The following is a 26,874-nucleotide window of genomic DNA, read 5'->3' as shown; positions in this document are numbered from 1 at the left end:
TCCACGACTCTGAAGATACGTTTATTCTTGGGGAAACAAAGTTGTCATGTTTATGCGGTTTCAGAAACTAATCCCTTCTTGTTTATTCGAGAAAGTTTCTTGTGACCTCTGAGCTAGCTGGCACTCTCAATTAAGTTTAATATATTTGAAAGAGACCTAGTAGACATAAGTGCTACGTCACATCTATAGGATATATTATTCCAATGCGCAGGGCCTATTGGGAATATAGGAACTTCACAACAGATCCATTAAAATGCTTGCCAGTGAAAGTGATCCTTTATAGATATGGAGCACGGAGTGAGTGGTTCAAGAACCCGCAACCTCCCACCCACTTGATTAGCAGAAGCCTGCCAGCAGTTTGCAAATGATCTGTTACAGAGCTTGTTGTGGCCGATGCCATGCACAGACTAAGACAGCGGGAGAGCTATTAAATAGCAGATCTGTTAGCTGCAGGTGCTTCCTGGACTTTTTTTTACTAACATAAGTGAGATTTTTTTTGTCTAGGGCGGTAAAAAGTGGGCATAATTAGCACAAGATATTTACCCGATTTGTATTCTATGTTTAACAAATCAAATATGTAAAAAGTAGTTAGAGTATAGTAAAAAAAATGTAAGCTCTTTATAAATTATATTACAGCATAGGGGGCAGTAAAAAATTAAATACGGAGGATATGACAAAATAATTTACAAGTATTAGCTTTTGAGTCTTTTAGAATGTGAAATAATGACCAAGCATTGTCTGCGAAAGGTGGAAGGAATCTCTACGTCCCTGTCTCAAATTTCTATCAGCAAATCACGTAGAGCTTAAAATAGCGCAGCACGATGGGATGAGTAATGGGCACGGGAAAGGAATTTGCTTGCGAACGCATATATTTCAACCACAAATTAAGAATTTGTGACCTAGCTCCAGATTACCCTTAGGCCGAAGATATAGGAAAGCAGCAGATCTAGCATCACGTGGGAGCAGACTTAGATCCTGCAGGGGTGGTAACTCCCTTACAAGAAGATCCCTAATATTAAGGGGTCTGGCAGACACCAGGGTAATTTAAGCCCCCTGCAGGGGATAACATGACGCCCCTGTTTTCAGAAAAACCCAACAGTTTGGCATACTTCACCCCAAAACACACCGGAAACAATTGTAAAATATGGGGGTCACGGAGAAAGCGGTCAACTTTATTTTTCTAGTGTAGATTTACTGCGCGCTTGCAAAAAAAGTTTTATGCACCTTTCTTTCTTTTATTTGTATTTGCAGAAGAGCGTACCGGCACACACCGGCTTATTTAACGGCCCCTGCATTCGTTGTTTACAAAGCACCCTGCAGGGGCTTATAATGTTGGTCTTGTGCTATGTGAGAGTGCGTGTATTCTTTCTTTAAGTTAGCCATGTTGTACTACATGGAATTACATTTATAAAAGCTCTAAGTTTGGTTGGTTGCAGTGGGGAAATCAAGTATTAACAGACTGGTGTTAATGCTGCTTAAATCTATCTATGTTGTATGATGAAGGTATTTTAAGCAAAATAAAGAACAATGGACACTTTAGTCAAGATGTTTTTAGAAATGTTTTGTAAGTCGGCTGCTAGTTTTACATTGACTGTGCTAGTAGGCCGCTTATGGACTGGGACACAATAAGACAGGCATTCACATGTTTAATATGTACGAGGCACTTTATCTCAGCTTGTAGCCTTCTGATGGACAGGCGCAGACTGAGGCAGATGCACAGAAGCCACAAGAATCACACGCATTGATGCAGTCTCATTGTCTCTTGATATTTGCCCAGTATAAAGGACTTTCAACTTCAATCGATGACCTAAAAGAATAACACCTGTTTATGGTAATACATTTTTGGACTCCAAAGCCCTCAAATATTACTTGTTTGGTCCTTGACTTCAAGGATTTAAGACTAAAGGGCTAATGTCTAAAGTGAACCATGCACATGACATCGGGTGTAAGGTAAAAAAAAAACACAAGCAAAGGCTTGCCACGGTGCGTTTCACTTTTCTAATTGAAAACCAACACATGAAAAGAGCCCCCACCCCTAAAGTTTTGCAGCTTGTTGAAGACCCGTTGCATTGCTGTACGGTACTAATCCAACCCAGCTCCAAGACTTCTTGAGCGTGTGCCTTGTAGCTGCTATCCCACTGTGTATGAAATGTGTACACATCAAAAGCTGTTCACTGTTTCAGATAAAATGAACGTCCCTAGTCAAATACGGGAAATAACAGAACACAGCGGCTTACATATATAACCGACTGCTTCCAAAAAGTTGACATGCTAGTATATGGGCATTAAAACATGGTTCTCTGTAAACTGTAACAATATTATTTGTTCCAAGTTTTTACCTAAAGAGAAGGTTTCTTCCAACCAACAAAATCAGTTCCACCTTAATACACCATAGCTTTGTGTATTATCAGTACCGGCAACCACGCATGTCGACCCGATTTTCAGATAACTTCACATACATTTATTGGTCTGGGAGAGAGCTTTTGGCCCTGTGAAACTAAATGCCAAAATCAGGGACACACCAGGGTTATACTTTGGTCAGGTCTTAGCGCAGACATTGAAAATAATCAATTAAAAGGACTCCTCTGAGAAATTTATCTAAATCGGCTATTTTTCCTGCTGGGCGAGGCGTTGTTCCTTCCTAAACGCACGTGGGAAATAGGCACAGATATGTTCTGCACTGTGTGGGTGTTGGGAACACTCGCCCTATCTTTACCTTTGTGTTTTCCATCACCCACATTGGGGTCCCTCCACCGCAGACAAGGGACAAAGTCTTCCTGCTGTGGTCGGTAAAGTGATCCCCGGACTAGCCGAGCAGGCACTGGGGAGTGAGAGGCAAGCCCTGGCCTGGTAGGGGCTCTACTGGAGCCTGCCTTCCTGCTCGGGCAGCTCCGGTCTGCTTTGCCCCTGCTGCTGCCTCCGGAGTCAGCAGATCTCAGCCCTGCAGGGGGGGAGGTGGGGTCTATCTCGGGCCATGCCCAATTGTTTAGAAAGTTTGCATACATATGCTAAACGACCAGGAAGCAGGCATTTCCCTTTCGCTTTTCCTGTGGTGTCAATAAAAAAGTGTAAAAAAACAAGAAACACAGTGCTTTCTCCCCAAAAAAAGTCCTAAAAAAAGTGCCTCGTGTCACGCTGCAAGTGAAGCCTCCAGTCTGCGCGTGCACATCTTCTGTCCCTTCTGTCCCACCCCGTGCACATCGGAATTGTATTGATTTCAAAAGGTTCTCGCACGGCGAGGGCAGCGCATGCGCGCTGCTAACGCCAGGCGAGACCCAAAAAGAAACTGCAAGTCCCAGAATGCAGTATTGTGTAAAAAATATAATGGACGAAGGTTTCATCACACTGGGCAATGAGCCACTTATCAAGAATGTGAAAAGTTTCAAAATGTTGGTTGTTTGTGATTTTCAGCCTTTGTTATTAGCAGCAATCAATAAAGTAGTGAAAGGATGGAGAAGGCATACTGTGGGCAGGTTTAAGAAATCCAGTGCTAATGGGCAAACATTAACACTACTATAGTTTTAGAGCCCGACGTAACGGGCTACACCAGCCATTTCAGACCCGCTTCAGCTCAGGGCTTTATTGGCCGGCAGAACCCACTATGGAGGGCTATAAGGCTATTAGAACATTCCGTCCGGTAATGGCAGAACGTTCTAATTTGTAAAAACGAAGGCTTCCCAGAGCCTGAGGGGGTTTAAATCTGATTCCTGCAGCAGGGATGGGGGTGGGGTGGGGTGGTGGATGTGCTGGGGATTACTGCAGCAGTTGCCCTGCGACGGGACAGGTAAAAGCAGGGGTGAAGGCCGCTGGCCCCAAAACTTGTGGACCACTTTCCCCACCTCCCCTTGCTACGCCTCTGCGCTTACGCTGCCGCCCTCCCACAAAGATTTCAGGTTCCTTCTAGCCCCTGTTTCTTCATCCCTCTCGCCAGACTCCCCCTTGTAGCTTTGCTGTTCCCGCCACCATAAAGTGATGTTCTTGCACCGTTTTCTTTTGCCGGCTCTAAGCCAGCGGTGTTGGGAGCGGCGGGGCCAAGGCATGGGAGGAAGGAGGAGGAGTGCTCACTGCACACCACTCCTGAACCGCATATATGTTTTAGCCAGTCTTCTCAGGCTGACCAAAACACACATGCACACTTAGGTTTTCTCCAGCCCAGCTGCACTGAGCAGCCAGGCTGGAGAAACCCCACAGACTCCATGGTCTGAGGAGGGCGTCTTTCCTGCCTGCTCAGACCAATCCCAGCGTGGCTGTGCAGTGCTGGGATTGGACAGGGAGTCTGTCCCAAGGACTGCTGGGACAAGCAGGCAGGAAGAGAAGAGGCGGCGCGAGGAGACGCGACGCTAGAGGCGGGCAGTGGCAAAAGGTACTTTTTCTTTTTTTAAATTTAAATAATATATTTCTCCTCCCCCACGCGACCTCTTCCGCCTCACCACCCTCTGTTTATGGCAGCCGCCGCTACTTGCCCCTTCCAAGTGCGCATGAATGTTTGGCCGGCCGTCTCATGCCGGCCAAACATTCATACGGTCTCTTCAGTTCTCCACCCAGGCTGAATGACAGCATGGGTGGAGAACATGCCCAGGCTCCCATTTCCTGGCTGAGCGCGGTACCATGGCGCTCAGACCAATCACAACTTTGCATTGCGTTGTGATTGATCAGAGGATCCTGGGCGCTTCCTTTTCCGTTCCCGACACGAGGAGAGACAGAGGAGAGATAAGGGGGGTGTTTTCTTTTTCTTATTATTTTTATATCCCCCCGCCTCCCGCCCCGCCACTCTCGATCCGTGCCGGACACCTCTGTAATCTACACCCCCTTCAGGCTGCTTAAAAAAATGCACCTGCGTCACTTTGCAGATCCACTCATGCATGTGTGTGCCTCATGGGTGGTCCTGTCAAAGTTTTTTTTTTCTTTTTTAGCCACGTTTCATAGCATCTTAGATGCTGTACAGTGTGGCACTGTGGCTAAAACCCATTGGCAAAGTCAATAGGTCACACATTGGCTTTGCCAATGCTTGTTTCAAAAGAGGAAATGACTGCCTCACTGCTGGCGCCTCGATATCCTTACGACTCTTTCTTGTCCCCATAGCTGAAATATTTTTGGGACTTGAGTCTTGGTGCCTTACGCAAGTTGAAACCTGTGTTAACAGGTGTCTCAGACTCATGTTGTGCCTCCCGCTATCATGCCTCCATCTCGAGGACTCTTTAGCTGGCTGCCGTCCACACACCGGGGAAAAGGTGGGGGGGGCTACAAATAAACAAGGAGAGCCAAGCCAGAGCCCTAAACTCACACATCGAAAGGTACTGTGGTATGTGATAATGAAGAAAAAAAAGCTTTGGAATGTAAAATATTTGGCTTAGATCATCCAGTTTTGAAAAACTGGGAAGCCAGGATTGGCCCAGGTTTTCAGGTTTCACTTTATGTAATCCACCTACCAGTGTGCTTCTCTTTTTTTAACACCAAAGTATTACGCCTTGTTTTTAACTCTTGGGGCATTATAGTCAGGCGCGCAACACCCATTGGGCTCACCGGGCTTCAGCCCCCCCCCCGTCGTCTTCTTCAGCCCGGGCTAATTGACACGCACTGAGATGACTGCGCATCGGAGCTGAGAATGTCATTGTTATTGATGCATTCTGAGAGGCCCGGCAGCCCGAGCCAGCCAGCCTCTGAACAGTATCAAGTAAACCCCCAGCCCCCCCTCTTGTTTTCCTTTACTAGCGCCGAGGTGATATCCTTGCCTGAAGGCAGGGATTTCACCTAAGCACTTGATGTGTTCAGCATGGGGTGGGAGTGGGAAGATGCACACAGCAGGGGGAAAGGGCTGGCCAGTGCAGGTGACGCTTTTCCTTTGTAAAGGAATTTCTGCTGGTGTCATATCCCAGGGTTTGCTGTCTGTGCACTTGTATGGATGTGTATTCCATACAAGTGCACAGACCGCAAACCCTGGGCTATGACACCAGAAGGAATTAATTTACAAATTAAAAGCTTCACTTGCACTGGACATCCCATTCCCCCTGCTGTCCATGCACTTGTAGGGAATTCACATCCACAGCGCACCTCACCAGATAAATGGTGAACAGGGCCATGTATCTTTCTCTAAAGAGGAGAGTCCCCTCCGAATATGAATATGTAGTGTAAGTTTGTAGTGTTCATTTTTTGGGGTGCTAGTGGGTAATTTTAGGGTTCAGGGTGGGTTACGAATTGGGGTGCCAGGGGGTAATTGTAGGATTCTGAGTGGGTATGGGTTTTAGGGTGCCAGGGATAATTTTAGGGTAGTAATGGGTTTTGGTGTGCCAGGGGGCAATTTTAGGGTTCAGGACTGGTATGGGGGCCAGGGGGTAATTTAGGCGTTCAGGGTGGATGTGGGTTTTGGGGTGCCAGGGGTAATTTTAGGCTTCAGGGTGGGTATGGGTTTTGGGGAACCAGGGGTAATATTAGGGTGCAGCGTGGGTATGGGTTTTGGGGTGCCAGGGGTAATTTTAGGGTTCAGGGTGGGTATGGATTTTGTTGGGCAAGGGTGTAATTTTAGGGTTCCAGGGGTAATTTTGGGGGTCAGAGTGGTAATGGGTTTTGGGGTGCCAGGTGTAATTTTAGTGTTCAGGGAGGGCATGGGTTTTGGGGTTCCTGGGGTAATTTTAGGGTTCAGGGTGGGTATGGGAATTGGGGTGCCAGGGGGTAATTTTATGGTTTAGGGTGGTAATGGGTTTTAGGGGGCCATGGGGTTGTTAGGGTTCAGGGCAGGTATGAGTTTTAGGGTATGAGGGGGTGGACATTTTAGAGTTTAGGGTGGGTGTGGTTTTCGGGTGTCAGGGGGCAATTTTAGGGTTCACGGTGGGTATGGGTTTTGGGGTGCCAGGGTGTAATTTTAAGGTTTAGGGTGGTTAAGGGTTTTGGGGTGCTATGGAGTTAATTTTAGGGTTCAGGGTGGGTATGGGTTTTCGGGTGTCAGGGGGGCAATTTTAGGATTCAGGGTGGGTATGGGTTTTGGGGTGCCATGGGGTTCATTTTAGGGTTCAGTGCGGGTATGGGTTTTGGGTTTGTGAGGGGGGGACATTTTAGGTTTCAGGGTGGGTGTGGGTTTTCGAGTGTCAGGGGAGCAGGGGGGCAGTTTTAGGGTTCAGGGTGGGTATGGGTTTTGGCAGTGGCGTCACTAGGTGGGTGCGGGGGGTGCGGACCGCACCGGGTGACACCAACACATGGGCTGACACCAATCTGCACTGCAGCCTCACATCTGCTCTCACCTTTACTGTCGCTCCCTGTGCAAGCTTGTTCCTCATGCTGTTCACACTCGCCAGCGTCTCGCAGGAGATCTGCAATTCTTGACTACAATTTTCTTTGCTCACAAGGCAACTCTATAGCAGCCTAGCTCACCTGAGGGTGCATGGTTTCCTATTTTTCAGTATCTTGCACAGTCTTCAGTTTTTCAGTGAACCAGTTCCAAATTTCAGCTTGCTTTTCACTACAGTGCAACCTGTTGATCGCACTCTTGTTTATACAAATCCAGGGAAGACAGATGGAGTAAGAGAGAGAGGGAGACAGAGGGAGCTAGAGGGAGTAATACAGAGAGAGGGCGCTAGAGAGAGCAAGACAGAGAGAGAGGGAGATAAAGGAGTAAGACAGAAAGAGAGAGGGAGCTAGAGGGAGTAAGACAGAGAGCGAGAGAGCTAGAGTGAGAAAGACCGGAAGAGAGGGAGCTAGAGGGACTAAGACAGAGAGAGAGGGAGACAGAGGGAGCTAGAGGGAGCAAGACAGAGAGGGAGAGGGAGCTAGACAGAGAGAGAGGGCGCTAGAGGGAGTAAGACAGAGAGAGGGAGCTAGACAGAGAGAGGGGGCTAGAGGGAGTAAGACAGAGAGAGAGGGAGCTAGAGGGAGCTAGACAGAGAGAGGGAGCTAGAGGGAGTAAGACAGTGAGAGAGGGAGACAGAGGGAGTAAGACAGAGAGCGGGAGCTAGAGGGAGCTAGACAGAGAGAGGGAGCTAGAGGGAGTAAGACAGAGAGAGGGGAGCTAGAGGGAGTAATACAGAGAGAGAGGGAGCTAGAGGGAGCTAGACAGAGAGAGTGAGCTAGAGGGAGTAAGACAGAGAGAGAGGGAGCTAGAGGGAGCTAGACAGAGAGAGGGAGCTAAAGGGAGTAAGACAGAGAGAGAGGGAGCTAGACAGAGAGAAGGAGCTAGAGGGAGTAAGACAGTACCTAGCGCCGTACATTTCTGACAGAGGTGGTCCATGCGGTAAGTCGTGAGGGGGTGACACCATGAGTTACCCGCACCGGGTGACACCAACCCCAGTGACGCCACAGGGTTTTGGGGTGCCAGGGGGAGAATTTAATGTTCAGCATGGGTATGGGTTTTAGGGTGCCAGGGGTAATTTTAAGGTTCAATGTGGGTATGGGTTTGGGGGGCAAGGGTGTAATTTTAGGGATCAGCGCGGGTATGAGTTTCTGGGCTTCAAGGGGGTGATTTTAGGGTCCAGAGTGGTAATGGGTTTTGGGGTGCCAGGGGGTAATTTTAGGGTTCAGGGTGGGTATGGGTTTTGGGGTGCCTGGGGGTAATTTTGGGGTTCAGGGTGGTAATGGATTTGGGGGGGCAAGGGTGTAATTTTAGGGATCAGTGCGGGTATGGGTTTTGGGGAGCCAGAGGTAATTTTAGGGTTCAGGGTGGGTATGGGTTTTGGGGGGTAAGGGTGTAATTTTAGGGATCGGCGTGGGTTTGGGGTTCTAGGTGGATGATTTCAGGGTTCAGGGTGGTAATGGGTTTTGGGTTGCGAGGGGGTAATTTTAGGGTTGCATGTTTTCTCCACTTGACCTGAGCATTAATCGATCCCGTTTATCTGACATTTCAGCCCCGCCCCATTGATTAACATTAGCCACGCCCCTTCATTTGCCATGTTAGCCCCCCCCCGAAATTAAGACCTAGTTGCGCCCCTGATTATAGTAGAGCGTGGGTGGCAGGCAGCAGCTGCATTAAAACTCGGCTCGTTTTGGGCTCGAGGGTCCAAGGGTTCCTCGAGCTGAATCCGAGCCCGTCCTTTGGCTCGAGCGTGAAGTGGCTCGCCCATCTCTCTAAGCAGTTGGCTCTGCATGGGAGGTGTCTTCTGAAGAGTCCTGTCCCACACCGGGACGGGACCGACCTGTGATGTCACCGCTTACCTGGCACACAAGGGAGTGTTCAGGTAGGCTAACCTGTGGGACAGGGCGGGCGCGGCAGGCGAGGGGGAGGAGAGAGAGCGCACGGAGGAACTCCTCGGAAGCGGAGAGCTCGAAGAAGTAGACCCCGACCCAGCGCCACACCGGGGGTCTCTCGAGGACTACCTCTATGTGAGCGGAAGGCAGCGGCGCCAGACTCCTCAAGATGCAGGTAAACAGGCTTATAGCCAGAGAGGTATCCGGCAGTGACAACCCGGGCAGCAAGTGTCAGGAAACCAGCACAAGACCTGGGACAGTCACAGAGCCGGAAGACGGGCATATCTGAGCGAAAGCAAAACGAGCTCGGAGAGGGACTTCGAAAACTTGTATTTCTTATATAGAAACACGGGTATATGTAGCGAAACCTATGAAAAGCATGTGTTTAGGGGTCTCCATTGAGAACCGGAGGCGTAAGCACACACACGTAAATAAACGCCAGGCACAGTTTAAACGCGTGAAGAAACACCGAATGAATACCCGACTCGTTGATGAAAAATGTTGAATCAATTCCCCCAATTTCTGGCTTGATTTTTACATGTTGGCGTGCGTTAAATATTGATGATTGTCAGATCTCAAGCGCCCTCTGCTAACATCATTTGTAAGACGAGACTCCATTTGGTGCAGTTTGGGACATTGTTGGGAGCACTGTGTTGCATCGCTGATACTCGATTGGAAGCATTCCCCAGTGTATTCCCACCTGCAGGCTCGCCTTGTATGTTGTGTCCAGTTGCATAGGGTTATGATGTACTGCATCCATACATGGGGGCTGCTTCTGTAGTCCCAGAAGTGGAGCCAGTACCAGCATCATGGTGTCCGGTTCGGGAGTTATCACCTGTCGAGTTGTGTTTAGTTCCGGACCCCATCTCTAGGATAAAGTGCCGGCTTCTCTAGGTTTTGCTGGTAGTATTGTGTTTAGTTCTAAAACTCTCATCTGGAGCATAGAGTCTGCTTTTGGAAGCATCAGCTCCATTAATATAAAGATAGTTTTAAACAGTCCAGCGGCATAGACCCAGAAATAAAATAATTTTAAATGATTAATATTAGGAGATGAGGCTAACAATTTAAAGACTTGTACCCAGATAAAAGGGGCACGAGCTTGCTAGGGCACAGAATGCAATTAACAGACCTTGGCGGAAGTGGTTGCATTTGTAGTGATGCACACAAATGACAGCAAGCATATTTATTTAGCAAGGGTAAAGCTGAAGTCCTGATTCTTTGTGTCAGGCAGTTACATAATTCAATAGGATGGGACCCTCGCCATTACAGATCACACAAGGAGTTGATGGTGCAGTGTAGAGGCCTGAAACCTGTTCTATCAGTTGCTTTCAATTTTAAAGGAGAGGGTGGAGCAAACTGGTCTCCAGGATCTGGCATTGAGTGATTATTTTTTTTTACCAATAGTAACCAAGCAGTTATTCCCCCGTGCAGATCCTCTTTTTCAACAACTTACTTTTTATTTATTGGAGTTTTTCAATAGTGCAGACCCCATTGCCATTATTTGATAGCTTCCTCAGAGTGGCAGATTAGAATATGAGGAAATTGTAAATGCAAACTATCTCTCATTTTGAAAATCAGTTGTACAGATAATACCTGTACCAGAAAATGTACTAAACAGTAGCGCAGCTAAAATTCTATATACTCAAGTACATGTCCCAAACAGGGTACTAGCTTCTCAGCTAGATTATGGAATGTGAGAGTGAGGACGAAGTTCATAATCTGCTATCAGGACACCGGTTAAGAAACAGGCGTTTGCGGGGAATGAGCTGAGGCAGAAGGGTATTTAGTGCTGGGGTAGGAGTGCTTTCAATCTTTTCTCGCACACAGTGTGCACCAGGCCTTTCTCCATTCTCAGGAATGTTAGTCCAGATCTGATTCAAAGAGTGACTGATTCAAAGTTTTTTGCTTATTGATTTTTTGGATTTCATGTACCACACCTTTCTTGGTTTCTGGAGTTTCTCTTTCCTCTAGGAAATGGAGTATTTGTACTCATTATTTTGAGAGATTGTGATGTACAGTATTAGCGGTCATTTGCGCTCTCCTTAGTTTACATCATTTCTGCATGGGCAAGCCGTACAGACATGGAAGGCCTGCAACATTTGCTCCGTTTCCTTTGTGTTTGTGATTAGCTGCGCTGAAGTGTCGAGTGCATTTTCTTGGGGCAGTAATCTTGATTTGGGAAGGTCTGTTCTGCAGAGAACATTAAAGGCCTGATTACAATGTTGGGCGGAAAGCCTCCAATCACTATTCTTGATTTGGAAAGACTAGTCAGTTAGGATGCACAATTGCAGTCCATTCTAAGGAGAACGTTATGTTATGTGTGTGGTCCCACATTTGTTTGCTCTTTTTCTATTATTTTTTAACATTTACCATATACAGTGATTCGGCATGTGCTGTTGCAACTAAAGCATGCAGAATTAGTTGGGATGTTGCAGTGTACAATATTATCAGGAATTCATGGTGTCTTCTATTTATATCATTTCTGTACTGCGAGCCATTTCAGAGATCTGAGGCCTGGCAAAATGTGCTGTTTTCTTTGTGTTTGTAATTAACTGCACAGAAAAGTTTAGTGCATTTTTTTGGAGCAGTAATCTTGATTTGGAAATGCCATTCAGTCAGTCTGTTCTGCAGAGAACATTAAGGGCCTGATTACAATGTCGGCGGAAAGCCGCCCGACATTGTAGATTTGAAGTCCGACCACTGTATTAGGATGACAGAAGTCAGAATTTAAACCTGCAGGGGGATTCCAACGTGCTCAAGGAGCTAGTAGGTCATTCGGAAACGCTTCATAATCCCTCAGGGACAGCATTTACTCCGTTGGGATTATGATGGCATTTTCCGACAGCAGTTCCATGTCAGCTGTTCCGACATGCAACTTCTATATTGCATATGCCATGTCTGAACTGGGGTGGCAGAGTGGGCTAAAGAACGGTGATGGATTAAACCCAGATCTGTTGACTGGGTGTGAGTGTTTGATTGGGTCAGATGCTCCGTCCATCACAACCCCCTTTTGTACCCCTGTGTGTTTCAATCATTGGCCAGCCCTGGAAATCTGTCCCATGAACGTGGGTTCACACAGGCATTGGAATACATCCCAGCAGAGCTTTGTGCAGGTCTCAAGATCATTCCGATGACGTCTGACCATGTGATTTGATACCCTGGGCTGTGGCTTTTCACTTTGGAATCTGCCTCAGTGAGGTATTGGCTTGTAGGGACAAGAGGGTTCTCCTCGCTACATAGGGAGATTGGTATATGTACTAACTGCATGCGGGCCTGCAACGGTTACCCACATATTGTACTGTCCCCCACTGCTTCTATTCCCTCCCCTGTTTACAGAAGGAAAAAAACTTGTTGGTTACTTAATATGGTTTCTGTTTGGTTGAGGAACAGTTCTGGTACTGACCAGGGTAGGGGAGTTTGATTTCAGGTTACACACTGAAGAGCTACTCAGTCTTTACGCTGTCATAACTGGGAGGGAACCTGTCTTTGGGTTCCATAGGGTTTGGGCCGCTGGGGGAGGAATATGTTGGACTCTTGATGTACCATGACAGCACGCAACTTAGACTGCACACCCACATATAACATTATCTCCTGGAATATCCAGGGAATGGCCACGCCTAGGCATCATCACTTGATTTGGGTCTACTTTGCAGGCACACACATGTTGCTCTACTGCAGGAGACCTATATGAGTGTGCCAGAACTCACTAAATTACAATGGAAGCGGAGGGGAAAACTGTTGGTACATCCTATTTGGAATACGCAAAGGGCTTTCTTATTTGGGTGGCCCCCACTTTCCCACTGATATTTTATTTATTTTTATTTAAGGAGTTTTATTTAGCGCTGGCCGGACCCGGTAGTATCGGAGTGCTTTACAGCTGTTTTTCGCAAGAGCCATATAATAGAGCTTGTTATTTTGTTATACATATAGGTTCGGAAGTCCAAGTGTGCTGTGCAGTATTGAGGTAGTATGTGAGTCCTGAAAATAGCCTCAATTAGTGACCGTTGTCTTCGGTTGAACCACAGCAATTTTTTGCAAGAGTCATAAAGTAGAGCAGTGTAATACATATAGGTTCGGAGGTCCAAGAGTACTGTGCAGTATTGAGGTAGTATGTGAGTCCTGAGGTAACCTCAATTGGTGCACTTTGTCTTGGGATGAACCTTTAAGGTTGAGGCGGAGGAACAGGAGGAGGTTAGAGAGCAGTGTTATACACATAGGATTGGGAAGTCCAAGTTTGCTGTGCAGTATTGAGGTTGTACGTGTGATCTGAGATAACCTCGATTGGTGCACTTTGTCTTGGGATGATCCCTTGGGGGGAGGATCAGGAAGTGGTCAGGGATCAGGTAGGAGTTAGGTCTTTGTGATATAATGTGAGGGAGCAACGATGAGTAGAGATTTGCGTTGAGGCAGTGGTTATCCCTTCAGGAGGGAGCAGTTGAGGAAGAGGACTTTTAGGTATTAATTTTTAAATGTTGTGAAGGACACGATAGTTCTGATATCTGCTGGTATTGAGTTCCATATTTTGGGCGCGCTTCTGGCGAAGGATAGTGCAGCTGATTTTTGTTTGCGTGTTTTCATAGGGATGAGAAGTAGGGTATTTGAGCTCCTGAGGTTTCTAGTCTGGCCAGCCCTCTTGAGTTTCGCGGCCAGATAGTTGGATTTTCCTGTGTGTAGGGCTTTGTGCGTGAGGCAGGCAGTTCTGAAACTGGCACGCAGTTCGACTGGGAGCCACTTTAGTTCTCTGAGTACTGGTGAAATGTGATCAGATTTCTTAATTCCAGTGACGATTCTGGCTGCTGCATTGAGTGTAGTTTTGAGGAGAGCTAGGTGAGAGTTTTTTTTTACCACTGAGGGTTCCATTCCCATAGTCAAGTCTGGATAGTACCACTGATTGGGTGGCTTGTTTGAGATCTTTGGTAGGGATGAATGGTTTAACTTTGTTGAGTAGCTTCAGATTGAGGAAGGCACTCTTGGCGGAGTTTTTGATGTGTTTGGCCATGTCGAGTTTTGGTTCTAGGGTGATTCCTAGTGATTTTACTGAGTTTGTCAGAGTGAGATTCCCGTTGAGAGCATCCATCTCTTTTAGCAATTCTACAATTTGAGGGTTCTCTTCTTTGTTGGAGATAAGGAGTATCTCAGTTTTGTCTTGATTGAGTTTTAAGTGATTTAGAGACAGCCAATGTTGCATTTCTTTTAGAGTGACATTTAGTCTATGGATGTCACCTAAGGAGGAGGTTTCTAGATATATCTGGGTGTCATCCTCATATAGGTGGAAAGGGATGTTGGCATTTTTAAGAATGGTGGTGAGTGGGTTCCATGTATATGTTAAACAGTTGTGGTGAGAGCACTGAGCCTTGTGGGACTCCTCTGCTGATGGGGTGTAGGTCGGAAGTAACGTTTTTGATTTTTATCCTTTGCAAGCGGCTGTGTAAGAAGGAGGAGAACCAGCGTAAGATCACCTCATCAGCACCTACCCTCTCTTGTAGAGCCTTGATGAGTAGTTGGTGATCAACTGTGTCAAAGGCTACCGATAGGTCCAGGAGAATGAGTAGGCAGCATTGATCGGTATCGAAGGATTTGTGGATATCCTCTGTGATGTTGAGGATCGCGGTCTCAGTCCTATAGCCTTTTCTGAACCCCGATTGGTGGGGGTCCAGAAGGTTGAAGTTGTCTATGTGCTGAGTCAGTTGCAAAAGGACACATTTTTCGAGGATTTTGGATAGGAGGGGGAGATTGGAAACGGGTCTGAAGTTATTAAGGTCCTTGGAGTCAAGGCCTGTTTTTTTTTAGTAGTGGTGGGACTTGACCAACTTTGAGGCATTCAGGTATGATGATGGTTTCCAGGGAGCTGTTTATGATTCTGCACCAGAAAGGGCTATGGAGAGTTTCAGTTTTTTCGTCAGTTGGGTGGGGATCGGGTCAAGGAAGTGGGAGGCGGGTTTGGAGGTGGATATCAACTAGAGGATCTCGGCTTCCGGGATGGGGTAGATGGACTTCCATGTTTTCATGGGGTCCATGCACGTGCTGTCTTTTGTCACTGAGGGCAAGCTTTTGCAGGCGGGGTTGGCATTGATGTCTAGTGAGTGATCAATCGTGGTGATTTTTTCTTCGAAGAAGACTGCAACGTTTTCGCACAACTCTTTGGAGGCCTGTGTTGAGGATTTGAGGGGCTTTGAGGTTTGTTGCTTGGCGATTTTAAACAGTTCGGTGGGCCCATTTTTTGCATTGTCCAGGGCAGTGCAGAAAAAGGTGGATTTCTCACTGCTGGTGTGTTTTTTGTACTTCCTTCGGGCTGCTTTGAGTTGTTCGAGTAGGCTTGCAGAGGGGTTGCTCCTCCATAGTCTTTATGCAGCTCTAAGTTGTCTCCTTTCGTTATTAATATCCGTGTTGAACCATGATCTAATGAGATGTTCCTGTTTTTTTTTTTAGTTTCAGTGGGGCTACTTGATCTAGAATGGATCTCAAGGTTGTGTTGTAATGGGCAGTGAGTTCAGTGGTGTATAGATCATATGCGGTGGAGGTGAGGAGAGAGTTAACCCTTTCTTCAAGGTCATTCATGTTGATCTGAGGGATGTTTCCGGTCCATTTGGGAGGGTCTTGGGTGGGGGGTTGGAGAGTGGTAGGTTGAGTGAGGTGGAAGAAGTGGTTATCTGACCAATCCACGGTTAAGGTGTGGTTTATCGTGATTGTGTTGTGTTTGGCGATAATGGCCTCTAGGATTGCTCCTTTGTTGTGAGTTTCCTCTATGCAGTGTTGGGTAAGGTTGTTGTTGTGTAGTAGCTCATTCAGGTTCTGGATTAGCAGGTTGTATTCTTCATTCCAGTGTAGGTTGAGGTTGCCCAGAATTAAACTGTTTGCATCTCGGAGAGAGCAGTGGGCAATCAGGTCAGACAGGTATTCAGTGAATGTGGTGGTGTTGCCTGGGGGTAGTAGATAAGGTGGCAGATTAGTGTTTTGTTGTGGCTAGTGTTAATGTTGATGGTTAGGCATTCAAAGGTGTTGTAGTTGAAGGAGTCTATTTCCATCACGGCAATAATGTTTTTGTGGATGATTGCTATGCCTCCTCCTCTTTGGTCTTTTCTATCTTTGTTGGTGATTGTAAAGCCTGGGGGGACAAGAGTATCCAGAATACGTAGAGAGGAATCATTTAGCTGGGTTTCAGTGATGAATGCTATGGCTATGTTGTGAATGAGGATGGATTCCGCTAGCTCTATGGCATGCTTGGTGGCTGATCTGCAGTTTATGAGTATGCAGTTGGTGGGGTTCGTCTCTGTTTTGGGTTTCTTCGCACTGGGGGCCGTGGGTATGTTAGTGCGGGTGGCCAGGGGTCTGGGGGATTTCGGAAGGGCCTGGTCTCTGCCTCGTCCAGTGGTCACCTGGATTTTGGATTGGAGGGTGACAGTAATGGGGTTGTCGTACGGGGATGTGAGGTCTGCCAATTCACTCTCCGACATTGCATCTCTGGTTCTTTTGGGCCTCTGTGTCTGCTTGGAGAGGGGGTAGAGATCCATCTCTGGTGGGAGGCCTTTGAGGGCCTTTGTTGATTATAGGAGGGGAGGGCGGGGATATGCGGAGGTTTATGGAGCGCAGCGAGGTTGGATAGGATTTCGATAAAACCCTGGATTATAGTTGCTATCGATAATCCTTCATACCGTGGTGGATTCAGAGAACTGGGTTGTGGTGATAGATGGAATGGAATGCCTATTGCCTTGGTTTCACTTTATGCACCCAACAGTAACCAGCAGCAATTCCTAATGTGATTACCTCCCACAATATTACAAGATCTGGAGGCACCATGCCTGTGGAGTGGGGACTTCAATAACAACCATGACACATTTCTGGATAGGTCCTTCCCCCACCTACAAGGGACAGCAGTATTCGAGGTGGTCAGTGCCCCTAGGGACTGGATTTCACAATAGGAACTATGGGACATATGGAGGTCCATGCACCCCAGCACTAGGAAGTATTTCTTCTATTCCCTTGTGCACCACCTACATATGAGGATAGATCTGTTTCTTGCCTCCCCCTTCATGATATCTCAGACCCTGTACTCCAAATAATTGGGATGCAAGTTGTCTGATCATAACCCCTTAAACTGTCAGTGCAATGGGGCAGACAACGAGCATCCATACCAAACTGGAAATTGTACTCCCCGGCCCTGCTAAGCGGGGCATTCCATGCCAATATTGTTTATACACGTTAACCACTATTTTGAGGATGAGGAGACAGCCTCTAACACGGTACTGGAGTGGGATGCATTTAAGTTTGTCCTATGAACTCTATGTATCAAACCTCCTATGGGATTTGTCACATGTTGCACACCCAACTCATTGAGCTGAAGCATGCCAAACTGGCGAAGGAGGTGCGTTCGGGGATGGGATCAGGGACCGAGACTGAGGTCAACACAGGGATACTGGGGATCAGGCTCGGGAGGCTAGACTATGCAGAATTTGTGGGCAGACAACATGCAGAGGGAGACAGGATTTGGCAGCTTCTGGCGTGGCTATTAGAATCAGAGACCCCAGACCCCAAGTGACCGCCCGCAGATCCCCCACTGAGGGCATATGACTCAGGCCTTCCTGGAATACTACACTGCACTTCATTAGGCAGAACCAGGAGAGGGAGGTCCCACATTGTCAGCCTACATGGGCACCTTGCCCATTCTGCGTCTTGATCCCTTGCAACATCAAACCTTAGATGAAGCGCTCACTGTGGAAGAGGTCTACCTGGTGATTCTACAGCTAGCCCACAATAAAACTTCTTCCCAGTGAAGTTATACTCCGTTTACGGAGCCACGCTCGCCTCACACCTTTTCCTGCTCTATCAGATGGCTAGGAACGATAGCACGCTCCCAGTGTCTATGCAGTAGGTGTTGATTGTAGTCTTGCCGAAACCTGGCGTACACCCCTTGGAGGTGTGATATTATAGATATTATGTGATATATTATAGATTATATTATGGTCTATAATATCCCCGCAGTAGTCCCTGCTGAATACGGACTACAAGATCTTCGGGAAGGTCATTGCCAATAGACTTCTGCCATGCCTGCATACACTGGTCCATCTGGATCAGAATGGCTTTATATCAGGGAGGAATACGTTCTTGAACATCCATTGCCTTTTTCGACTAATGGAGGAAAACCCCCAGGTGTTCCCACCACAAGCTGCTCTTTCGCTCAACTGTGAAACAACATACAATACCTTGCGCTGGCCGTACCTGATGCAAGTATTTAGGTGAATTGGGCTGGGCCTGAAGATACTGAAGTGGATAGTCCTACTTTATACTGCCTGGTAGCACGGTTCCTTACAGGCAGACAGATCTTGTCCCTGTTTACAGTTCAGAGGGCATTAGACAGGGATGCCTGTGGTCGCTGCTTATCTTCACGCTGGCTCTCGAGCCACTTGTGGCTTTATTCCGCCTCCAGGGCCCACAGTGAGGCCTCCTGAGAGATCAAACTTGGGGAGCTATATCTTTATACGCAGACTACGTGCTGGTATACCTGCGGGGCGTGAACACTGACCTCCCCTGAGTGATGACAGTGTTGGAAGAGATTGGTAAAGCCTCAGCCTACGCTTGAACTGGGCAAAGTCTTGCCTATCTCTAGTGAGCTGCCTCTTGTAGGCGGAATGGGGCACGTTGCCCACTCTGGCATTGGAGTGGCGTCCAGACACCTTTCGTTACCTAGCAGTTAATGACTACCACACGGACAAGGGTCTCATACAAGGCAACCTAGGATTGGTGGTGACTGCCACCTGCGGCTCCTTGGTCTTTTGGAACTGCTTGCTGCTTTACCTGATGGGTAGAGTGGCAATAGCAAAAAATGCTAGTATTGCCTAGACTTTTGTACCACTTCTTGGCCGTCCCAGTTCACCTATCTCAGGGGTTCTTCCGCAACTTGAAATCTATACTTTCAGACCTGTTCTGGGGGAACGGCGGCAGAGAATGGCATTATGCAAAATCTATGCCCTGTTGAAGCATTGAGGACTTGTTATACATTGTTACACTGTTATATGTACTATGCAGCTGGACAGCTACAGTGGCCAATGCCCTTGCTTTCAGACACTCCAAGACCAGAGTGCGTGTTCATACAGAGGGATTTAGGTAATTGCCCTATAGTGGACTGGCTCACGGTCAGTCGGCAAAATGTACGTCAGTCCGGGCAACTGCTTAGGCATGCTGTCATACTTATGTTCAGTTGAAAAGTCTCCCACCTTCTTATTTGCTGAGTCTACCCTTGTGGGCGTTACTGGGCTGAGGTTGCGGCCAGGCGAACCCAGATGTTGCACCAGAGGGATACACCACATTTCGACATATGAGACAAATGCCTGGAGAAATAGTGGCCAAAACCGATGACAGACCCCCCCCTTCAACTTCACCAAACCCCACCCCCCAATCAGCGGGGTTTGTTTGGTAGGGGCTCATCACCCCCCTCACAGGTTGACCTTGTGGAAGTTGCAAATTCTGTGTTCTCCTGTGGATGAGGCGTCAGGGCCTCCCCTCCCCATCGGGGTTGCACATTGGGACTAATGGCACGACTTTCCAAATTATCACGTCCTATGTCATCGAGAGATTTTTTCAGGGACACGTGTAAGAAGTTATTTTGGGACCCGCCTGTTGGGAAGAACTTTTTCTTGGGGGAGAGGATTTGGCCTAATGGCTAGAGCGGTCGACCTCAAAGCTGGGGAACCAGATTCGAGTCTCAGCAGGGATGCTCAACATCCTGTGATTCTGGGAAAATCAATTTATCTCCCTGTACCTAACAAAATGAATGTGTCCTTCTGTAACGCAGCTGGTGCGCATATAAAGCACTCTGATACCTTTGGGTCAAGTTTGTGCTATATAAAACTACGCCCCAAAATCTTTTTTTTAATCTTTCAGTTTTATTACCCATTTTCTGCTAAGCCAAGCCAATATTGAATTGTACATTAAATTTACAGAAAAAAAGTCACACAAAAACAATCAAGATATGTTTGGCTGGGACCCAAAAATTCTCAAATAGGCTCTTGATTGAGAGAGACAGGGCCTGAGGTAGAAGTAAGTAAAGAGAGGGAAAGTGGTTTAGATACAGAGATAGAGGTTATGTATAGAGAAAAATACTTTTCAAGAAGGCCCTTAAATCGTCTCTCCTGAGACATCTATCCTACATCACAACTAGGCCGCAATGTCCTTTGCAGGCAAAAACAATGGTAGGCCCTCTTTTTAAAACCAACATAATCAAACTCTTATTTGCAACCATTTCGGAATTAAAACTTTGGTGTTAATTTCACACCCCGCCGATGTTTGCCCCCAGGTAAAACCTGGACAAGGTGTATGGGCAAACCACATGAAATAAGAATTCGTGCACCATGGAATGGTGAACAGGCGGCATTTTGCAGTCCAAGTTCCAAACAAGCATTGGCAAATCCAATATATCTTGCCTATGCAAGAGCTTTTAACTTTGCCACTGTGTTTTAGCCATGTTGTGCACCTTCTACTCTATCCCACTAAGTTATAGCCATGCTGTTCAGCATGGCTATAACTTAGTGGCATGGAGGAGAGTGGCATGGAGTGGAGCATCATGGAGCGGTGTAGAGTGGATTAGAGTGTCATGGAGAGAGTATCGTAGAGTGGTGTAAAGTGTTGTAGAGTGGAGTGGAATGTAGTGTTGTGGAGAGTCGCAGAGTGGGGTGGTGTGGAGGGAGTTCCGTACAGTGAAATAGAGTGCTGCGGCATAAAGTGGAGTAGAATGTCATAGAATTGCATAGAGTGTGGTAGAGCAGGGTAGAGTGGAAGGGCAAGAGTGTCATGAAGGGAGTAGAGAGGAGTAAAGTGGCATAAAAGGAGTTGCGTGACGTTGAGTAGAGTGTTGAGGGGCGTGAAGCATACTGTCACAGAGTGGAGCAGCATAGGTTGGAGTGTCATAGAGTGAAGTTTCATTGAGTAGAGTATTGTGGCATAGAGTGGCATACAGTGGAGTGGCATAGTAGAGGAGTGTAGGTAAGACTAGCCAACAGGTTAGTCCAATCATGCACTGTTCACTCGGTGTATTCCCACACCTGTCCTGCTTTTCAGTTTAAATTAATTTATAATACCATCATTTTTCATACATTTTAATTTTTCTTCATTTCATCATAATTCATATGTCATTTCACAAATCATAAATTCATTACAATCACTATTGTTTATAAATCATATGTACATTTTTGTAGTATTCTCAGTACACTTTATATTTCAATCAACATTAATATTTAACACGCCCAATGAATTTCGGTAACGAGACGGTACCTTCCTCAGGGGATATTCTAGAAGAAAAAATGAAAATGTGTTAATTGTCATGTATGCCCATGGTGGCTAGGTGAAACTCAAATTCTGTATCAAGATTCATACCTCAATTGGGTTGATTATAGTGGAGTCTTGCCTATAAAGTAAAGAAATGTCTGAATGTTACAAATGTCATCACCCTATTTAGTAGTGGACTGTACCGCTTTTAGAATGTTTATCTTACCCGAGTGTACTTGGGGCTGGTGTAAATGGATGCTGTAATGAAAAGCCACATATGATGTTTATTAATGCGTTGCCTACGTACACCTTTATAATTATGTTGGAGGCGCACAGTAAATTATCTGTATGTTAAAGCGCCGAGGCCTACCTGTATGTTCAATCTGTCGGCTTTAAACCTGTGTGGTATTAAAAACACAGTGGAAAACTCCTCGCGCATCCCTCATTCTTTTTTCAAATAGTAGAGGAATGTGTCATAAAGTACAGTGGAGTAAAGTGTGGAGTGGCATCAATGGAGTTGTATCAAGTGTCATCGAGTGAAGTGGGGTAGAGTGTCGTGAACTGGGGTGTAGTGGTGTAGTGTGGAATGGCGTAAAGTTGAGAGACGTAGTGTGTCGTGGCCTAGAGTGGGGACGTGTCATACAGTGGTGTGTGGTGTCATAGAATAGAGTGGTGTGTCGTAGAGTGGCATGTTGTAGAGTGGAGTGGCATCAGGGCCGGACTGAGAACCGAAACCGGCCCAGGCAAAGTGCTCGGCCGGCCCCCTGGGGGTACAACCGAGCTCTTTGCCGGGGTCGGTTTTCGGGCGATTTTGTTACAGCTATGATGCAAAAACGGCCCTGTAACAAAACCGGCCCCCAGGTACCAAAACCGCCCCCCACCCTTGCGGCGCACCGGGGGATTGCCCGGTGCCCCCAACGGCCAGTCCGGGCCTGAGTGGCATATCGTAGAGTGGAATCATAAGAGTGGAGTAACATGTCGTGGAGTGATGTGGGATGGAGTGGAATGGCGTAGAGTCGAGTGACGTGGTGTGAAGTTTTTTATAGTGGAGTCGCATGCTGCGGAGAGTCGTAGAGTGGCAGGCCTTAGAGTGTTGTCAAGTGGAGTGGTGTCGAGTGACATAGTGTGGAGTATGCATGGTGTGGTAGCGCCCTGCCAGTACAGACACATTTTCAATTGAAATGACAATTAAATATGCAGAGACGTACAGTTTTACTGATAGAAGTATATAGTGCACAAATTATGTGTTGAAATGTCATCTCCTAGTGTATTTATTTGTTTTGATCGTATTGAAGTATTTGTTTCCACCACACTTTAGAAATACAAAGAACTATGGGGCATATTAGCAAGAACCTCGTTAAAATTATCGCCATTTTAGAGGCTGGAAACTGCTGCTAAAATGGCGATAATGGGCTTTCAAATATGCGTTATAGAATTCCAATAGTAGCCCAGGTTAGATGTGCAGGACATCTAACCTAGACTTCTATTGGAATTCTATAACGCATATTAGCAAGCCCATTATTGCCGTTTTAGCTGCAGTTTCCTGCCGCTAAAACAGCGATAATTTTAACGAGGTTCTTGCTAATATGCCCCAATGTGCTTCATTTGTGTCTTCTTAATTCTGATACATTTTGAAATAGCTGCACAGTTTATTTCAAGACATTTAAATCTTATGTGCTAGAAAAAAGCCTTTCAATTCAGAAAAAGATTGTCGCATAAATCCTCTCACTTTGAAGTCAGAGAAAGAAAAGCAAACACAAAGCTTCCTCACAAGTCAGAGCCTGACATTTGAATGCACAGCAAATGTGATAAGATAAGAACAAGATTTAAAGGCCTGTTTACAGAAAGCGAGCACTCATGGAAAAATACAGTAAATAGGCTATACTCCCCGGGAGAGACATACTCAAGCTGAACAGCCTAAAACAAATAAAGCCAGCAAGTAGAAAGCAAGCAAATGTGAGTTACAAATAGGGGTGGGTGGAAAATTCCACTCTGCCAGCAGAGTTCACAGAGTTTTGCCGCTTTTGTGCTACGCAAGTATCGCAGAGTTCTGCCAAAACTCGTCCAAGCGCCGCGTGACAGAATTTTTTTTTGCGTGGCTTGCCAATGTTAAGTTGGCGAACGAGAATTTGCAATTTTATGAAGTTAAAATGCCTCCCGGCGAGATTTTCTCAACGCGGGTAGTCGCAACCGTTCACATTGGGAAAACTGCTGATCAAGTAGAAAATCTACTCCTGAGGCAGAAAGAAGTACCCTCCGGCATCCCGTGTGGTGCTGTTCGCCCACCATGTGGTTCGATCCGTGCTAATTTTACAGTGTTGAACAGGCTCCTGTCGCTCAAAATCAGAGCAAGCAGCACAACTTGCTGATTTCCGCCTACAGAGTTTTTATGTACCTCTGCAAGCTTCACCCACCCCCAGTTACAACCCACAAAATAAATGGTAAGCATGGGCAGAATTAAGCAACACAATTGGCGTGGTGTCCCTATGATAAGAGCGTCTGGGGGAAATTCCATTAGCTACTCTACTACTAAACCTGGAAATTCCCAGATTTAGACGAGATGGGCTCACTCACATAATGTGAAATGCTTCATCAGAGACCACCTCATCCCACCCTGGTAAGATGGTACCACCAGCGCAGCATCAACCTCAGGCTGGCTATCCTGAGGGAGTTCTTAGATATTATTCTTTTTTTCTGTGTAACTTGGGTCCAGTTATTTGACTAAAAATACCTCAGGGTATACCACAAAAGTATCCTTTTATTAAGGTGGTACCCTGGGTTTAGTTAAAAAGTACCATACCGTAATGGCAGGGTATGTATGTGGATGCTATGATCCTTGCATAGCCCTATATTCAACTGACATGCTCTGCCCTTTTAAAAGCCTAACGGTTCTCGGTTATTCCTCAGGGTTAATGATTCGGACCTTAACCTTGATTTATAGTGAGGGTAAGAAGTTTGTTAATAAAGACAGAGGGGAGCTACCTCTCTGAAGGTAAACACCTGAATAACTAGTGTCTGGGTGCATTTTGCCTCATGGTCTGTTGCCGGTGGGGAATCTCCTATAGTCACACATTCATTAAGGAGACATTGCAGCATTGATTCTACTAGTCCCATGCCATGGGGCAGAATGCATTACTAGGGAAACTTTCAGAATGTCCGCAAGATGTTGTTAGCAAACCAGGCAGCTGTGCAGTCTGGCAGGCTTCAACCTGAACACAGGATGACCTGTGCACACACCGGTGTAGCTAGGAGGGGGTGAGGGGGGCGGTCCGCCCCAGGCGGCACAATTTTCAGGGCGGCAGCCGCGCTGCACTGGCCCCTTGCGGCGGCCTTTTAATTTATTTGGGGACACTGAGTGTCCCCAAATAAATTATAAAGGCCTCTGCAAGGGGCCAGTGCCGAGCGGCCGCCGCCCGCCGGCTGAAGTGCAAGCTCTGCGCACGCACATGACCAGCTTGCAAAAAGCTCCAGCGCGTGCACCTCCTGACGTGCAGCCCACGGCTTCCGGTGCTGCCAGGGAGAGGGCGTGCAGGGGTTGGATGGATTCCCGAGTGCGCTCCCACACCCTAAAGGGTGCCTCAAATGTGTCAGCGGGAATCGACCCCTCCCGCGAGCAGCAGGGGGCACCAAAGCCCAGCAGAAGATGAGACCCAGGAACAGGGCATCCCGAGGTCACAGGATTTGCAGCAGGCCGTCCCGCCTCTACCGACACTCAGTGCAGTCAACCCTCGGGTCTGCATGGGCTACCGCGAGGCAATGCATCGATCAGACCTCAAGCCACAGTCACGTCACTCTGGGCCCAAAGGATCTTAGACACTTTGCTGGCTCGATCGGGCAGCACCAGCCACATGAGACCGCTCAGCACAGGTACGCAGACAGGCCAAAGTGACGAGGGTGGTCCACCTTCCAATTTAGTGACACCCCTCTCCTCACTCACCCCCCTTTCCTCGAGCTTCTGTTCGTCCACTGCCTGCCGGCCACAAGGAGCAAAGAGTATAAAATCGATGACCTCACAGAAATTCTGTAGACTTTTAAAGCTCTTTGTGTATTTTCTGTTGAGTGTTGCATTTTCCATATTTTTACTTTCCATAACATTCAAATATTGTGGCATTTTCATCATCCTTAGAAGAATGAGATGCGTTAGTAGAGCAGGAGGCTCTGTAGTTTGAGAAGGAGCAGTGTTTTGAAGGTGGGAATGGCATTTTACAGGTGAGATGTTGTTTAAGACTAGAAGGTGTACTTTAAAGGTAGGACAGCAGAGTGGGTCTGAAGAGGCAGTTTTTAAAACCGGAGTGTAGTGTGTGAGTTTTGGTGATATAATGTGAGGGTAGAAGGAGTAATTTAAAGGTTGGATAGTTTAAATATAGGATGGGTTAATATAAGGCAGAGGTAGTAGGAGTGTGGAGTAGTTTGGGTGTTGAAGGGGTAATTATGTTTGTATGCATTTATTGATCTAGCACATTCTAAATTCAGTACACTTGTGAGCAGATTTACCAAGATTCACACTATGCGCAATAGTCTCTCTTGCACAACCAAAATTAGCATTGTATTGTATTTACTGCACATTGTGCCACAGTGATGACATCAGCCACACACATGCAAATAACTCTGTTATTTGTGACAATAAATATGATTTTTCAGTTATACAAAGACAGAGAAACAATACTTTGTATGAGTTTTGTGTTTTGAGTAAACCCTTGAATACAATTCTTTCATGCAGACAGCCTCTTAAGGGTAAATTGGGCACTGTTTGTAATTTTAGCAAATATCACACCTAATATGCTTTGAAATATTTTGGAATTTCCCACTGTCTGTTGTTTGTACTGGGCTACTCTAGTTTTTATGGCTTTAGTTTAGTTTAATGGCTTTGCTTGGAGTTCTAGACCTGTTGGTGTGGTTCCTACCCCATTACACCCAATTTGCAAGAATTCTAAGGGGTTTTGTGCTAAGCGACTAGAATTAGATTACTCAACATTATGTTGTTACATATATATATAATAATGTATGGAATAATAAAAAGTAAGATGAGACAGGGTGAATTTCAGTATCAGTAAATAAGACCAGTTCTAGAAATCCTTGGTATAGTGAAAGGCAAGGGGCATGGGGTATTAAGGCTGACATTGTGACATCGAAGATTTGCTCAGGTAAAATGGGTCATGCTGAGTGCCCAGGGTAAGTTGATACTGGGAGACTGAGTATAGGAGTAGTAGGTAGGAGGTGGGGACAGTTTGAAAGTTGGAAGTATTTAGAGGACAGAAGGGATGTAACAAAATATAGGGTAGCTTTGGTGCTGGGGAGGAAGTAGGAAGGGAATAGGTTACAACTGGAGATAGTTTCAGCATTGATGGGGTATTTTGAAGGTGGAGTTCGCATGAAGGTAGGGGTAGTTTGTTTGAAGGGGTGACTTTGTTCTAGAAGGTAGTACGTGGAGATACTCTGACTGTA

General features: G+C 46.6%; 1 protein-coding gene across 4 annotated transcripts in view; it reads left to right on the top strand.

Annotated features, from left to right (window-relative positions):
* The window catches only part of ANO9 (anoctamin 9), a 769,113-nt gene that overhangs the window by 280,736 nt on the left and 461,503 nt on the right, over positions 1-26,874 (top strand). Inside the window, exon 1 of one of the 4 annotated variants that reach the window (XM_078682727.1) lies at positions 9,053-9,346. The exons of 2 other annotated variants lie outside the window; for them this stretch is intronic. In XM_078682727.1, coding sequence (XP_078538853.1) covers positions 9,341-9,346 — 6 coding nt within the window. In that variant the 5' untranslated portion in view covers positions 9,053-9,340. Of the gene's footprint in view, positions 1-9,052; positions 9,347-26,874 lie in introns of those variants that run through there. One more of the 4 variants, XM_078682730.1, reaches the window with a different exon arrangement.

This window comes from Lissotriton helveticus, chromosome 3_1 (assembly GCF_964261635.1).
Source record: "Lissotriton helveticus chromosome 3_1, aLisHel1.1, whole genome shotgun sequence".
Taxonomy (NCBI): Eukaryota; Metazoa; Chordata; class Amphibia; order Caudata; family Salamandridae; genus Lissotriton; species Lissotriton helveticus.
This window is presented reverse-complemented; position numbering and strand designations above follow the sequence as displayed.